This window comes from Triticum urartu, chromosome 5A, assembly GCF_056163025.1.
Source record: "Triticum urartu cultivar PI428250 chromosome 5A, HENAU_Tu73, whole genome shotgun sequence".
In the NCBI taxonomy this organism is placed as follows: Eukaryota; Viridiplantae; Streptophyta; class Magnoliopsida; order Poales; family Poaceae; genus Triticum; species Triticum urartu.
Window position 1 is genome coordinate 620,475,989 of NC_141877.1, and position 16,240 is coordinate 620,492,228.

At 43.7% G+C, this 16,240-nt stretch overlaps 2 protein-coding genes and 1 pseudogene across 2 annotated transcripts; 1 reads left to right on the top strand and 2 right to left on the bottom strand.

Moving 5' to 3' along the window:
* Positions 1-765: 765 nt before the first annotated feature.
* Positions 766-2,560, bottom strand: LOC125511114 (Ribosomal protein L36). Its single transcript, XM_048676402.2, has 2 exons — positions 2,302-2,560; positions 766-1,048 (listed from the first exon to the last, which is right to left on the bottom strand). Exons 1-2 carry the CDS (start codon positions 2,487-2,489, stop codon positions 961-963), a joined length of 276 nt encoding a protein of 91 aa, XP_048532359.1. The 5' UTR covers positions 2,490-2,560; the 3' UTR covers positions 766-960.
* A 3,924-nt stretch (positions 2,561-6,484) lies between these two features.
* LOC147973436 (uncharacterized) lies at positions 6,485-7,880 on the top strand (annotated as a pseudogene).
* A 4,357-nt stretch (positions 7,881-12,237) lies between these two features.
* On the bottom strand, positions 12,238-14,367 carry LOC147973437 (uncharacterized). Its single transcript, XM_087524683.1, has 3 exons — positions 13,369-14,367; positions 12,513-12,627; positions 12,238-12,386 (listed from the first exon to the last, which is right to left on the bottom strand). The coding sequence occupies exons 1-3, from the start codon at positions 14,245-14,247 to the stop codon at positions 12,238-12,240; spliced, it is 1,143 nt and encodes a 380-aa protein (XP_087380809.1). The 5' UTR covers positions 14,248-14,367.
* Positions 14,368-16,240: the final 1,873 nt, after the last annotated feature.

Consider the following 16,240-nt stretch of genomic DNA (forward strand, 5'->3'; position numbering starts at 1 on the left):
GGAAACTGTACTGTCTATTTGGTCTGTATAAAGAGGCATGATTCCCAATTTGCTTGAATAGATGTATAATAGATTTTTCAAGGTTATGCTTGGTAGATATAGCTTGCTTGCCTCGAAAAATCACGCTTTGTAGATTTCATAGCTTGTTTGCACCAAGGGTGCTGGCCGGAGTTTTGGTTACCATTATAGTTTCAGAAGATGAAAAGAGCTTCTGTTGTTGAAGTTCTTCACTAGTTTGTTCTTCGACAACAAAAAATGGGCATTTATTTGGTAAATTTCATATGATAAAGGCATTACAAAAGTTCTAAATTTCCTGTGGCAAAGGCATAACTTGAGTTAGGGTGGAGATATGCCCTGAAGCTACCTGGTTGGTTCAAAGCCATGGCTAGATCTGGAGGTATTAGTAATGGTATGAAGAAAACGTGCTCAAGTCTAAGAGTTTTTGTCACCAGATGCTTCAGAGTCTTTGTACTACCCACCCCACCCCACCCCACCCCAGCACGTGAAATGGCTAGCAAGCTAGATATATGTCAGGAACTACAGTTTGTGCCACTAAACCACGGCTTTACAGAAAGTGAACAGCGGCAGAAATTTAACCAGAACTGCTTGATTTGGAAGAGAGAGAAAGAAACAACAGAGTCCTCTTATCTGCAAGTTCTTTAGATTTCAGTAACTCCTGATGCAACATACAGGTGGCACACCCTGGTATTATTAGCAATGCAGCGAAAATACAATGGAACATATTCGGCAAGATGGCCAGGAGAGTTAAGTAAAAGCAGCATTGTATGAATAAAACATATCAAGAGAGAGTAATAGTGTATGCCAATATTATTCCATGAAACGAACAGTTTAACCAATGACATCGGATACACAATGATGTTCTATTTTTCTTACAGGAATTACTCAACTGGAAACTCCACTTGATATCAAAACAGTGACTAGCTAGTATTCATCATCTGATTATTTGTCACCATTCTTGAGCACGGCAGCTAGACCCAGCGGCCAGTTGAACTTCGTTGACATCTCCTGACGGGCCACCTTGGAAGCCCTACAAAGCAAAGATGAGAACATCAAGTGTCAAATTAGGCTACAGGATAAGTCCTACTGAACAAATGATTAACCAATAAGAATTCAGGACATGGACCCAACAGGAGAAGTGTATTGCAGTATTTTTTTTACCCCTAAAGAAACTAATCAACTATTAGCAACCGTTATGTTTTGACAGAAGTTCCACCGTCGTTGGCCCATGTTAATATTTCAACTTACTATGGAGATCGTCATAACACATACTCCCTCCGTTCGGAATTACTTGTTTCGGAAATGGGTGTATCTAGAAGTAAAATACGTCTAGTTACATCAGTAATTCCGAACGGAGGGAGTACTAAGTAAATGTAGAATGAAAATACCACTCAATGACAAGCACAGGTACATATCAAAAACCATGCTAAATGCAACGAGTGAAGTTAACATCAGAATCACTTAAGAAAGCCCACAGGAAAAATATGCAATGAGACATGTAGGTAAATCGGTTAACAGCACATGCAGTATTATTCTACACACTATAAAGAAACTGTTAGCAAAGGGCAAAGGCAGCCTGTGGTGAGCCAAGCTGTTACGTTTTGACAGAAGCTCTACTCTCCTGCCCCTTGTTAATATTTCAATTTAGTATGAAGATCATCATACCATATAAAGTACGATAAATGCAGCATAAAATTATCACTCAAGGACGGGTACAGGTACACAACAGAAACCATGCCAACTGGAGCAAATGAATTTAAAATTGGAATCACTAAACAAAAGCCACAGGCAAATATGCAATGGGACAAATAGGTAAGTTGCTTCACAACACAAACTTGTGAACATCGCAAATGGAGATTTCCATATAATTCAACTTAACCACTAAGTGGCTAAGTTGGAAAAGTTAGCTTACCATCCAGGCTGAAACCATTGGCTGAGCTCATTTTTTATCGGCTAGTGTTGCCTTGTAAAGAGAGGTCAGTCATTCTTCTAGTGAAAAATACTAGAAATGGTTTGTGAGGCGGTACTTGTGTAAGTATGAATTGTTGGCTTGGATCCAAAATTGTTCACCACTTGGATATCAAACATGCTCACAATCGCGCCTCTTTAGGGACCAGGATAAGATTCAATCCCATCATCACTAGCTCTAACTCGCAACCTTAATTTGTCCTACGAATCACGAGCACACGACCAGACCAAGCCCGCGCTGCTTCGCGGGTACGATTGATAAAAGACAAACCGTACCGCGTGGAGCGAGAGAGGGGGGCGGGGAAGCCTTCTTACTCGGCGAACGCGGCGGCGGAGGCGGAGGCGGGCGGCGGGGGCGGGGGCGGGAGGCAGGCGGCGATGGTGGAGAAGCCCTGGCGCTGCTTGTGCTTCTGGTTGGAGGTGCAGTGGATGAAGACGATCCCCCGGCGCTTCACCACCTTGCAGAAGCCGCACAGCCGCTTCACCGATGCGCGGACCTTCATCTTCCTCTTCCTCCTCGCACCAGATCCGATTCCAAGCAGAGGAAGCGTGTCCGCTCCTCGTCCTCCTTCTCGTATTCGTGGTTAGGGTTGCGTTCCGTGGATCCGTAGATGGGCCGGGTGGATACTACAGGCCCAGGCCCGTCCACAGAATCTTCTATTTCTAAATAGATACTACTATAACCCACTGCCTATTTTTTTTCTAGACACCCAACCATGAAGTCATGCATGCAAATCATAAATTACGGGCAACCATGTCACATCATCAATTTATGCAAGTTATTCATAAGTTTTTTTAATTATATTTTGTATTCACAATACATGTGTTGGGCGATTGCATCATACCCATGAAGTTCACCCTCTACATTTTTTTTGGAAATGTCATTCTTTTAACTACAAATTCACATTTTCTATTCTTATACTCATTGTATTTTATATCATTTTTTAATCTTACATTTTCTTCACATTAGTTCTAGATGTTGTTATCAACTTTTATGTATTTCTTTTAGCAAGATTCCTGCAAGAACGCATGGTGCATCGTTTAGTATGATACTTTTTGAGTTACATCTATATAAACAAACTCAAAAAATGGGTTACATTTAATATGTAGTTTATTTTACTAAATTGCATGTAGTTTATGCAATAATTTTAAACAACCGTGGAGTTGGGTGTTTTGGAGGCCGAGCTACATGGAGTCCTTTTATTTAAAAAAAATCTAAAATCAATCCTTTTAGTTTAAAAAGAACTGAAAATATATACACACACACATAAGGATGTAATGTATATGTGCGTATAATTTTATGATTTACCCTGAATTGCAAGCTACACAAAAAAATCGTGTATTGTAATACATCCAGATATTTGAGGATGGTAGGATACTAAAATAAACACGCACACACGCGCACGTGCCCGCACACACACACACACACACACACACACAATAATACATATATGCATAATTCTTTTTATAATGATTGTAATTTTTATCATTTACTTAGATTTGGACGAAAGATGTTCTACTCCAACATTATAGCATTCGTAGAATTAGAAGCGCGTAGTGAAATTGTAATTGTAATTGTAGCACACACGGTTAATATCGTTATATACAATAAAACAATAGTAATTAGAAATATCCGGAGCCCATATTTTGGGACACACGATCCTCCCCACGCCTCTCGACCATACGAAGAAGCCCCACCATAATAAGGGCGAGGCGAGGAGATCTTGTTGTGTTGCGGGTGCGGCTGCACCGTTGTTATACCCCACTTTGATGGACAATGAACAACAACAATCAATGCAACAATTCACCGGCACGATGAATATGCACACTAATCAATCCCCTCCACTTGTAGTGAACTTTGATGATAGTTTCAACCAACAAGTAAGCAACAAGATAACACAAACAACATGCACATGTGACATGGTATTTAACATGGGAAAACCTACTCAATTTAAGGAGTAAAAACCACGGATGAGGACCAACCGGTCCACACAACTTCACTATGAAAATAATGCGAGTACAAAGTTTTCTCTAGAACATCTTAGAGATTTACAACCTGCTCTCCACATTTGCAACCGAAAAAGCAACAAAAACCACAAAGAGGCAATATTTCAGCAAAACAGAATTTACACGGCTTCTGCGCCCTTTTGTATTTTGCAAGCCGCTCTTGGACTCTTAACCAAGCAACACCAATTTTGGCAGACAAATACACATACGAGTCCTTGAGATTCCTCTCAATATTTAAGCTCAATCAGACATCGTTGTCTACCCAATATGTTTGTTTCCCAAAACTACTTTGTGATGAAACTGCAATAGTCCAGACAAACAAAACCACTATCAAATTAGATGCTCCACTGACCCAATCCTCAAACCAGCTAATCAAATTGAAGTGGTCAAAGTAAGGAATGATCTTACCAAGTTTGGTGCCAATCAAACACCGTTTGAGCCTTCAATCACCAACTTGAACACCTCTAATCAAATGCAACAAACCTGAATGGTCATCTATCCTTCTTCTTCCTCCCTCTCACAGGTTGTGTGTGCACTTGTGTTCTCTCCCACTCTCTCAAATTCACAATGCCATCGTAAAGGGTGGAGTGGCTAGGGTTTTCTTCTCCCCACCTCCCTTAGAAGCACTCACAACCGTTGGATGCAGCCAAGATAAACGGCTCACATGTGTTGAACTTATGCTGCGACATACGTAGGGAGAGAGGGTTCGTGCCTATTGTTTCAACGGTGACAATGGGACAAAAGGTATATTTTTTTCTTTGGTACAGTTTATCCTAGGAATAGCAAGACGGTGCACTCATACATTTTTCATGTTTTGATCTTTGAGTTGTGCATAGTTAATGTCATGTAATGCAGGTAACGTTGATACTACAAATGATCCAAAAGAACACGCGATATAATTTAAGCCTTTGCTGACTTCATCAAGGCTCATTTGCCACATAGTCCAAATGGACCGACCATGAAATGCAGGAAAAGAACAAAGAGGATATCCTATGACTTCTACTGCCAACTAAATTAAATTAAATTTAACTACCATCCACATATTCAGATTAAAAACCTCTATTGGTTTCTCCAATCGCTCTGACGATCGTTGATCTTTGGGATCTCCATGTGTAAAGTCATCAAGTGAGAAGTAGCAGTTTTCCATGCCCAGCTCTAGTTCAGGGCCATCCGGTGGCTGATTCCCGTCTTCGCCTCCGCGGCCATTTACCTCGCTGGCGTGTTCATCACCCTCATCTGGTTGATCTCCCGACTGAACAGGCAAATCATGCTGGCGTGCTGGTGGATCTTTAGCACGGAACAATTTGCAGATCACCCACGGGTCAAGCTGCAGCAAAGCGAACAACTTTTCAGCGGTGCGGTTAAACTCGAGGAATATGATCGAGTGCATGAGGATTAAATATGTACTACAATTCATGTAAAAAAGATACTCCCTCCGTCCGGAAATACTTGTCCTAGAAATGGATTAAATGGAATCTAGACTTATTTTAGTTACATCCATTTTATCCATTTCTAGGACAAGTATTTTCGAATGGAGAGAGTATATGTAAAATTCTCAGGGCTTATCTGAATTAGTAGTAGGATTTCTAAAGCACGACAATGGAAAAGGCAAAAACCAAATAATGTCACGTCTCTCAGTTACGTCCTGGAGGATTAAAAATCACGAAAATTTGTGCCGCTGAAAAACACATACTTTTCATACTCAAATTAGTTTTTTGTGTGAATTGTACGCAAATTAGTTATGGAGATAAACGCATCATTCATCACTGAACTCTCGCGAGATGAGCACATTGGTCACACAAGTCTGAAAACGTGGAAAACGGGTCAGTTTGGTTTGCTTTATGAGCAAACGGGTCACTCTCTTCTTTTCAGTCGTTGGCGTAGCCCACGTGGCGTTGTGAGTCAGCGGTGTACATTTGCAAGAAAACCCCTAGAAAGAAAAACATATTCAGTACCGATCCCCGACTGCGCACTCCACCCCCAAACCCCGACCGGCCGACCTTGACGGCGGCTGGGTGCCCGTCGGCGGCAATGTCAACCCCGTTGGCTGTCTCCGTAGGTTGCGGCGGCGGAGAGGATGGCGAGGCAGCCGCCCCCCCTACACTAGCCGCGGCGGCTGACGAATCTGCGGGTACTGGCGGCGGCGGTGTTTGTGGTGAAGCCGTTGTCGGTGTGGTTGATGCCGGTGGTCGCGCTAGTGCTGAGCTTCTTCCTCGACGGCGATTTCCCTGGGATGATGCACCCGAGTATGGTAAGAAGCCAAACTGATTTTCCCCCTTCATTTGTGCTCTCGGATGTGTTAGCTAGGGTTTAAAAATTGGGGATATTTTGTTAGATAAGTGGATGATTTTAGGTTCAAAATTAGGGATTTTTTGTCAGTAAAGAGATGAATTTGTAATTTTTTTGCAATGCAGGGGATTGTAGTGACTTATTTAGCTTAGTAATACATCACAATGGATGGTTTTGTGGTGTTGGATCGAACCGTGTTTACATGCAGGAATCAGTAGATGTTTTTGATGGCTGTGACAAGGGTACATTCTGCTGTGCTCTGGTTGATTGGATGATCAAGCAACTAGGATATGCTTTGCCATCCATGGGATTTCCATCGTACTGGTTGGATCTAGGCAAAACAGTAGTAGATGGTTTGAGGGAGATTAACTTAGAAATCCATGCATTATCTATGGCAGATTCAGCTTGTGCAAGAGGTGGCCACAATGTGCATGTTTATGTTGATCATGATAATGTTCTGGACAAACAACTTTGGGATGATGTTCTTCTGCAACCAGTTGAGCTACCTAAAGTGATAAGTCCTTGCAAGAAAGAATTTCAGTCACAGGACATACCAGCTAGCAATCTGATGCCTACATTCAGTGAGCAAATGTTCAACATGATGTCAGGTGGATATCAAGATTTGTGCAACAACAATAGATCCATACCTGCTAGGAGGAACTTGAGTACTAATTTTGTGAAAGAAGAATTTTACATGGAAAAGAAAGGGAAGGAGAATATGTTTCCTCAGGTTGTACAGCAAGAAGAAGAATTTGCTGCTGTTAAAGAAGAAGTAGCTGGTATGCAAGAAGAAGATTTTGCTGCTATGCAAGAAGAAGATTTTGCTGCTATGCAAGAAGAAGATTATGCTGTTGAGAGTGAAGAAGAAGAGTGTGGCTATGCATCAGACTCAAGTATTGATCCAGATTTTGCAGATTCTGACTATGATTTTGAAGCTGGAGATGACACCTTATTTGATGAAAATGTTGACACTTCTGTCCCAGATGACATAATAGCTGCAACTAGGAAAGTTGTGAAAGAAGATGCAAATGGTGATGATCCAGATGTTGTTGCTACAGAGAAATTAGAGCTCCCAGAGAGTGAAGACAGGACAAAATTTGATTTCCCAGCTTTCAACAAATTGACAGACATGGAAGACCCAACATTTAAACTTGGCATGGTCTTTTCAAACCCTGCAGAATTAAGAAATGCTTTGTCCATGTACATAGTGAAGAACAGAGTAAACATAAAGAAGACAAGGAACAATGCTACCAGAATTGAAGCAAAATGTGTTGAAGGCTGCCCTTGGAGAATGATTGTTGTTAAAGATACCAGAGTTGAGTGCATGCTGATAAAGACATATGTTGGAGAGCATACTTGTGAGAGGGTGTGGGAAGTGAAAGAACTAACAGCTCCATTGCTAGCTGGAAAATTTGTTGAAGATTTCATAGATGACCCAAAGATGAATTTGACTGCTTTTCAAAACAAAGTGCAGAAGAAGTACAACATGAAGCCCAATAGATTTAAGCTAGCAAGAGCCAGGTTATATTGTCTGAAAAAGATTAGAGGAGATGAGGAGGCCCAATATGGACAGCTTTGGGACTATGGACATGAGCTAAGGAGAGCAAACCCAGGCACCACTTTCTACTTGAAGAGGATGGGTGAAACTTTGAGCACTCTATACTTATGTCTGGATGCATGCAAAAGAGGATGGCTACTGTCATGCAGGCCCATAATTTGCCTAGATGGAACTCACATAAGGACCAAGTATGGAGGACAGATTCTGACAGCAATTGGAGTAGATCCCAATGATTGCATATACCCAATTGCACTAGCTGTAGTAGAGGTGGAGTGGCATGCTTCATGGAAGTGGTTTCTTACTACTTTGAAAACTGATCTGAACATCATCAACACATCAACAATCACTATAATGAGTGATAAACAGAAGGTGTGCTTTCATCTGTGTCGTGTTCTGTTTGAAACATATCTAATTGTATGTTAACAAATTATACATGGACATGCCATATACATATTGTCTTGTGTTCCAGGGTTTGATTAAAGCAGTCAGAGAAATATTCCCTGACTCTGAACATAGGTTCTGTGTTAGACATTTGTACCAGAACTTGAACCAGCTCCACAAGGGAGAGATAGTGAAGAACCACCTATGGGCATGTGCTAGGTCAAGCAACACTACAAGGTGGCAGCAAAACATGGAGAGGTTCAAGGTTGATTGTCCAGAAGCACATGCTTGGTTAGATGAAAAGAAACCCTCAGAGTATTGCAGAGCTTTCTTCGGTGATTTTGTCAAGTGTGACATTCTTACAAATAATTCATGTGAAGTTTTCAACAAGTAATTATATACTACTAATCTTTTTCTACATCTAAGTACTTCTGCTTATTAAATGTCTATTACTAATGTTTAGTACTGCTCATGTAGGTGGATATTAGAAGCTAGAGAGTTGCCTATCCTGTCTATGTTAGAAAACATTGCTTGCAAGATAGGCACAAGATATGTCAAGATGCAGAAAGAGGCTCAGAAGTGGACTGGTCAGATTTGTCCAAAGATAAGACAGAAAGTTCAGAAAAATGCAGATTATGCGGCAAATTGCTTTGCTACTGAATATGGAAGGTCAACTTTCAAAGTTTTGAGCAATGGGGTTAGTTACATTGTAGAGCTAAACATGAGAGCTTGCACTTGCAGAAGATGGCAGTTAACTGCCATTCCATGCAGCCATGCAATAGCTTGTTGCAGACATGAGAGAATAAAACCTGAACAAATGGTATCTAGCTGCTATTCTCTTAATGCTTTTATGCAAGCTTATGGTCCAGTAGTGAAGCCTGTTAGAGATAAATCTGAATGGGAGCATGTTAATGCCCCAGTAGTAAAACCACCCTTCTATGAGAAGGTTGTTGGTAGACCATCAAGCAAAAAAAGAAGAAAAGGTCCTGAAGAAAATGAGGATGGTACAAAGTTGACCAAACATGGGGTCACTATTCATTGTGGATATTGTGGTTATGAAGGTCATAACAGGAAAGGATGCCCTAGATTGAAGGAGATTGCAAGGGCAGAAGCAGCACAAGCAGCACAAGCAGCAGAATCTCACACCCAAGTAGAACAAGAACCAACAGAGGTGCAAGATCAACAAAGACCAAAGAGAAAGAGAAGAAGAACTGTGCAAGAGAAAGTGGGCATGCCAATCTCCATTCCTAACACAAACAGAGGTCCCACAATTGTTGATGAGAATGGAGATGCTGATATACTTGAGATACTACAGGTAATAAGCAGCACACTATTTAATGTTTGATGTTTTGCATAAGAAGTACTAATACAATGTTTAATTTTTTGATCAGCACATTGATCATGTAGAACTAGATCCCAGGAAAGATCCTTCCAATGTGAAAGAATCTATGATATCTCAGCTGGCCCATGAGGTGAATTCACAAAATGCAACACTTGATGTTCTGCTTTTGTTATGTATTTCATGTTTTGATCAATCAACTCTGTTATATATTCCAGGCACCAAAGATTGTATTTGAAGATATTGAGCCTTTCCCTCTGGAATCTGGTTTTGTTGCACAATATAGAGCAAATATTCCACCACCAAGGAGAAGCACAGTAACAGCTGATCAGCTCAGAGGTCAAACAAGGGATAGGTCTGGAAGAAGAAGAGTAGCTAGAACTGCAGCTAGTGCAGTGAATAGGAGGGGTGCAAATCAAAGAAGAGAAAGAGGCAGCACTAGCAACAGTGCAGCAGCAGGAACATCTAGTGCAGGAGGGTTTCAATTTCTTCTGTTTGGAGACAGAGGAGGCAGAGCAGGAGGAAGAGCAGGAAGAAGAGGGGGAAGAGGAGGAAGAAGAGGAGGCAGAAGAGGAGGAAGATCAAGAAGCATGGCAGAACAGGATGAAGAAGAGATCAACAACACACAATCAGCCCCACAAGACTGATATCATGCTTTGTAATTCAGTGTTGAGGCTTGGAAATGCTTTGTAATTCTGTCTGTTGGGAACTGCTTTACTTTTGGTAGTGTTACAGGCTTGGAAATGTAGCTACTTTAACCTGGTAGTTTGGTTTGTTAACATGACAAAATGATAACTGCTGCTATCCTGCCTTAAATGAATTGTCATCTTCTAGCTAGCATTGCTGAGAATTGAATTGTCATCTTTTCTGCAAGAGTGTACTAGTATCTTCTCTGACTCTGTTATGTTACATACTGCATATCAACTACTTTCTTCCACACTAAATGCATACTGCATGTAGGTTGACAACACAAATTGTGAACTAGTTCATTTCACATAAATAGCATAGTGCATATGAGAGATAAACCACAACATAAAGGATACAACAATAGCAGGTCTGGATACAACAAACTGGTTACATCAGGTCTGGGTACACTTGTTCTTAAACACAAAGGCTACAATACCACAATAGAACACAGCAGATACATATATCAGATGTTGCATCTACATCTTGAAAAGACCACCTGCACGGCCATCTGTCCCTGGACCTGCAAATCCATGCCCACCTCCAATGTATGCCCTCTCTGCTCCATCAATTGTACCAGGATAGCAACTAAAAGTGTGACAACGAGCACTGTTGGAATCATCGTCGTAATCGTAAGCAGGCGGCAACTCTGTTAATATTGGGCTCCGATCTATAACCTTCAGAATATGGATCTTCACAACATGCAGAATTGTTGGCTTCTCGAGTGTCAGCTGACTGGAAGGTGGTGAAATTGGCCCGTCAGAGTCTGAGGTAGGATAATCTCGTGGTAGGTCAGGTTCTGGCAGCTCAACTTCATATAACTTGGGCACTTTGTTAGGATTTTTCATCCACGCTTCAACAACGATGAAACAACGATCAGTTGGCTTCACCATCTTCACGAGTTCGCCGCCGAGATTGCTTATGAGCTTGCCAACAAAATCAACCTCCCATGCTTCTTGCGGCAGCCCATCTAAGCTCAACCTAGTTAAAAACTTCAAAGACGACGCCTCGCCACCCATCCCACGGTGCCAACGGCTAAACTGGATCGTCGCTCCGCCGGCGGTAAGCTTACGGGAGTGGTTGATGAGCACGCGAGTGCAATCCTCGCCAGACCGGAACCGCACAAGAAAATCCGCCGGAGGGGAACATACCTTGACCATGATGTGGTCGCGGGAGAGGCCGCATTGCGACTCCAAAGCAGCAACCACCTGTGCCGGCGACACGGGAGGCCGGTGCCCTTCCACTGTACCCACCAGTGCACGACCACGCAACTTCTCCTCCACCCGGTACATCCCCGTCGTGCGCTGGAGCACACAGCGGCCGTACTCAGGCCTCAACTCCGGCTCGCCGCGCCTCCAGCACTCCGCCGGGAAGAAGACACTCCCCTCCCTGTTCTCCGGCCGCCAGCTCTCTCCCTCGAACTGCTCCATCTCGAGCAAAGTGACGGCTGCGGCAGATCGAAAGAGAGGATGAAGTGAGAAGAATGCTAGGGTTTGGCACGAATCGGGCTAACAGGATTTTGACTGGGGAGGGGATGCACTATTTGCAAAAAAACCCAACCCAAAATACTGACGGGGCCGCATTGCATAAAGGACAAAAAACTGACAGTGGGCCCAAGCTGAGTCAGCCAGCCACGTCGGCCCCGTCACGGCTCGAAACGGGATATTGACCAATTTGCTCATAAAACAAACCAAACTGACCACTTTTCCACGTTTTGACACTTGTGTGACCAATGTGCTCATCTCGCGAGAGTTCGCTGACCAATGGTGCGTTTATCTCTTAGTTATGAACCTCCGAATTATACCACATTGGTAGACGAATCAAATTGCAAAAGAGAAGAAAAAAAAGAGAAAAGGTTACCAGCATGGAGGAGGGATTAGGGTCTTCCTGGTACTTCTCCATGCGGTACTCCTTCAACCTCCAGGGGGTGGACGTCCCCTTTGGCTGGTGGCCGAGCTTGAATGTGAGAGTGTTCACTCTCCCGATCTTGACATTATTCTTGTCTAGTACATCTTCCTCTTTGCCGCTGGATTTCCAAGCCCACCGTCCCGACGGACCGAACTGGCCGGGTGCCGTTCTTGTATTTCCGGTCCCTGGATGAGAACACGTACCATACCCCTTCCTGGCTCTCCCCGTACTTCTCTGTAAAAAGATGCAGAGTTGATGAAGTATCACAAGTTTTTGTACTCCAATTCGTGTAAGCCTTAATTAATTAACCATGATCAAAATATACCAAAAAATACGAGTGCGGAGTGCCTGATTAATTACCTTGGACCGTGTCGGGATGGTCCTCGAAGACGTCGAACTCCTTGATGAAGTTGACGGGCAACGGGTGGCCGTGGTACTTCCTCTCCAGGTACCAGATGATCTCCGCGTCCGTGACCTGGGAAAAGTTTGTAATCCAAACCAAATCCAGACCAATCCATACATGTACACGTGTACCAATCAAACTAAACCAATCCAAACTATAAGTGCTAGAAACCAAACCAAACTGAACTGCTCATGTTTTCAAACCAAACCAATCCAGCCCATTTCCTATAATTGGTTTCTGTCCAAATTTTCAAACTATGGACATTCGCACATGCGGACGTGGATAGCTCCTGAATCCTGATGCATGAATACTACTTGCCATCACTGAACACCGTGGCTGTTTATGCATGCATGAACATCGTGGCTGTTTTTTTCTTTTTTTTTGCGGGGGAACAACGTGGCTGTTGACGCAGCTTGCTGCAGTCAGCGAAGTAGCAGACACGCCGGCTAACCTCGGGTGCACTGGTGCGTAGCACCCATATAGGCGGGCAACAAGTTCCAACCCTGGCCTTGGCAGGCTTGGTCACCGGCAGCGGCGTCTTACCTGCAGAGAGATTCAGCTGCAGCCCATCGACCCCTAGTGGTGGCCGTCGACCATCGAGGCTGCTAGTACGATTTGGTCGCTGGATTTGGTTTCAGACTATGGGTTGAAACTGTTTGAGACCAATTGTTCTCTGTCCAGACCAAACCAATCCAGCCCAAAAATAGGTGCAGCCCAGACCAAATTGAATTAACGTAGTGTCTCAGTTTACTTTGTCCAATCCAATGACAGCCCAATAGGAAACCAAACTGAAACTATAGTTTGAATCCAAACTATTCCCAGGTCCGTCGGCTTGAACCGGACGCCCGGGATGTTCGTGTCCGCGTATTCCACCACCTTTTGCTCCTCCTCCACCTCCGCGCTGCCGGCGCCCACGGTTTCCTGCCGGGCGATGATGGCAGACGCGGTAGCAGCTTCTTGCTGCCGGCGCCCAGCTGCAGAGGCGGTGTTGGCGACCTTCGACTTGGGCTTGGACTTTGCGGTGCTGCCACGAGGCCGGCCGCGGCGCCGCCCTCCGGCCGGCTTGGTGGTTTCAGCTGCCGGCGGTGGTGGCGCGTCCGGGAGTACGGCGTGCTCTGGAGCGGCTTCGGAGTAGCAGTACTGAGTTTCTCCCATGGTCGCCATGGCTGGTAGCTGCTGGATGTAGTGCGGCAGTTGCGTCGCTGGCTGCACGGAGGGTGCTAGCGGGGTGGCGCTCAACGGCGGCAGTGAGGAGGTGTTAAAATAAGAGTCGCCGAAAAGGCTGGCATTCATGGCGTCGTTGTTGCCGAGCGCAGGGATGCTCGACTCTTCATCTGGTTGCGATGGATAACGATGCAGCTGTTGCGACGGCGGAGGCATCGCCGGCTGCACGAAGGGTGCAAACGGGGTGTCGTCCAACAGAGGCGGCAGTGAGGGGTTAAGATAATCGATATAGCTGAAAACGCTGGCATTGATGGCGTCATCGTTGTCGAGCGCAGAGATGTTCGACCATTCATCTGGTTGCGACGGATAATTACACGGCGGTGGCAAGAAAAAGGACGGGGACGACTGCTGCGGCGTCGACGGCAAGGAGTTGGGGTCCGGCGCCGGGGTGGGCTGTGCCGGTGGTGGTGGTGGAGCGCCGGGATGGCCGGCCACGCCGTCGTTCTCGTCGGGACAATTCGTCGCCATTGCCAATCTACATCAAATGTTCTAACACCATCATACCATCGTAAGTTCGTAACAGATCGATCGATAACTTGTCAACAGTAGCTCGAATCGAAGGCTTTACGATGCAGCAACAGGACTAGAAATTAAGTTCCAATTTCAGACAAGTAGTGCTCGTACGTGGAATCAGAATCACGTTGTAGCAAAACCAAAAAATAATCTGGAATGAATTAGGGCAAAGCGGGAGTTAGCGATAGCAAGTTGCCGTGCGTACCTGCCGTGTTTAGGTTTACTCGCCAAGGAGACGATCGACTGACGTAGATGAGGAAAACTCCCGATTAGCAAAATCGGAAGGCTGGTACGGACTAAACTATATATACTGCGATTATGTGTTTTTAGGCAAAAGAAATATATTGCGATTATCCAAACGAGGTGTTGTAGTCATTCTCCAAAAACAATTGCTTCTGGGCCTGGCCTCCCAACGTAAGGGCCCTAACGTATATTTTCATTTCTTTCGACTGCTTTTCTTTTCTATCGGTTTTTTATTCTTCTTTCCATTTTTCTTTTCACGGCTCTTTTTTTTACCTTTTTATTCATATTCTTTTTAAAATTCGTGATCATTTTTTTATGTAGGGGACACCTGGAAAATGTGAGAACTTTTTAAAATTTTGCAGACATTTTTAGAATTACTAGAAAAAAATAGAATTCACAAAAAAATAAAAATCAGGTTTTTTTAAAAAATTGAGAATGTCTTTAAAATGAGTGAACACTTTTAAATCAAAAAGGGAAGACCCATATGCATATTTTGATTGGGAAGAGCAGTGTAATCTGATTTATCACATTCACAATCTCGCTGATCCAAAGAGAGTCAAGCTTACTTCTGTTGAGTTTTTCTCGTTATGCACTTACTTGGTGGAATCAGTTGTAGGAGAATCATCTTTGTTGGGTCATAATCTCATTAGTACATGGGAAGAGATGAAGTAGACCATGGGGCGTCGTTTGTTCCTTCACAATATCAAACTGACCTACGAAAAAAATATTGCAACAGCACCCAAGGCTCCCGCACAATTGAGGAGTATTGTAAGGAGTTGTAATTACTTTTAGTTTGTTCCCAAATTTATGATGATGAAAGTCAAAGATGGCAAGATTTATGCATGATCTTTTAATACTGGGATTTCATAATTTGTAAAGTGTTTACCTATAACACTCTACAAGATATTTTGAGCAAGCAAAGCGCATAGAGAAGAAGGTGTAGCCGAGCAACCATGTTTGTTAATATCAGAACGCACCACCACACAATTGCATAGATCACAACTGAGTGCCTTTCATGGTGGTTCTTGACGCTAGCATACACCACACCATTTGGCTCAACCAGCTGCCACCCGGCGACCTGCGGTTTCTTCGGCATGATCACTAGCTCCTCGTAATGTTGACAAGCGTCCTGTCGCTACTACTGCCAGTAGTTCTACACCCACGCCTGTACCATCATCTCGATGCCGAGATATTGAGTGTTGGAAGTGCAAAGGACTTGACCATATTTCTTCCGAGTGTCGAAACAAGAGTTTTATTCATCAGTGAGCAAGGTGAATGGGAATCTGGGTGTGAACATGAAGATAATGGGGAACAAGATGATGATGAATCTAAAGAAGAAACAAGTCACCGAAGTAATATTCAGACCGCCCAGGGGGTTGCTTTATTTCTCGGCGAGTGCTTAGTGTTAATGCAACTAGAGAAGAGAGGGCGGTATAATATTTTCACACTCGTGGAACCACCAAGAACAAGGTATGCATAATTTTGTTGACAATGGCAGTTGTAATAACACTGCAAATTCAGATTTAGTGGAGAGGTTAGGGTGAGACAAATAAAGCACACAAGTCCCTATAAGATGCAATGGCTCAATGATTGTGGAACTTTTCGAGTGATTAAGCTGGTGACTGTTCAATTTTACCATGGGAGGTGCCGAGATCAAATGGAGTGTGACGTGGTGCCAATGCAAGCCTGCCAACTGTTGTTGGGA

Bases quoted from the DNA above. Each gene is read 5' to 3' on its own strand.
- LOC125511114 (XM_048676402.2), bottom strand. From the start codon at position 2,489: ATGAAGGTCCGCGCATCGGTGAAGCGGCTGTGCGGCTTCTGCAAGGTG. The intron at 1,049-2,301 runs GTAAGAAGGCTT...TTTGCTTTGTAG, and splicing joins TCCGCCGCCGCGTTCGCCGA to GGCTTCCAAGGTGGCCCGTC.
- LOC147973437 (XM_087524683.1), bottom strand. From the start codon at position 14,247: ATGGCGACGAATTGTCCCGACGAGAACGACGGCGTGGCCGGCCATCCC. The intron at 12,628-13,368 runs GTTTGGATTCAA...AACTTTTCCCAG, and splicing joins AGCCGACGGACCTGGGAATA to GTCACGGACGCGGAGATCAT. The intron at 12,387-12,512 runs GTAATTAATCAG...ATCTTTTTACAG, and splicing joins CCATCCCGACACGGTCCAAG to AGAAGTACGGGGAGAGCCAG.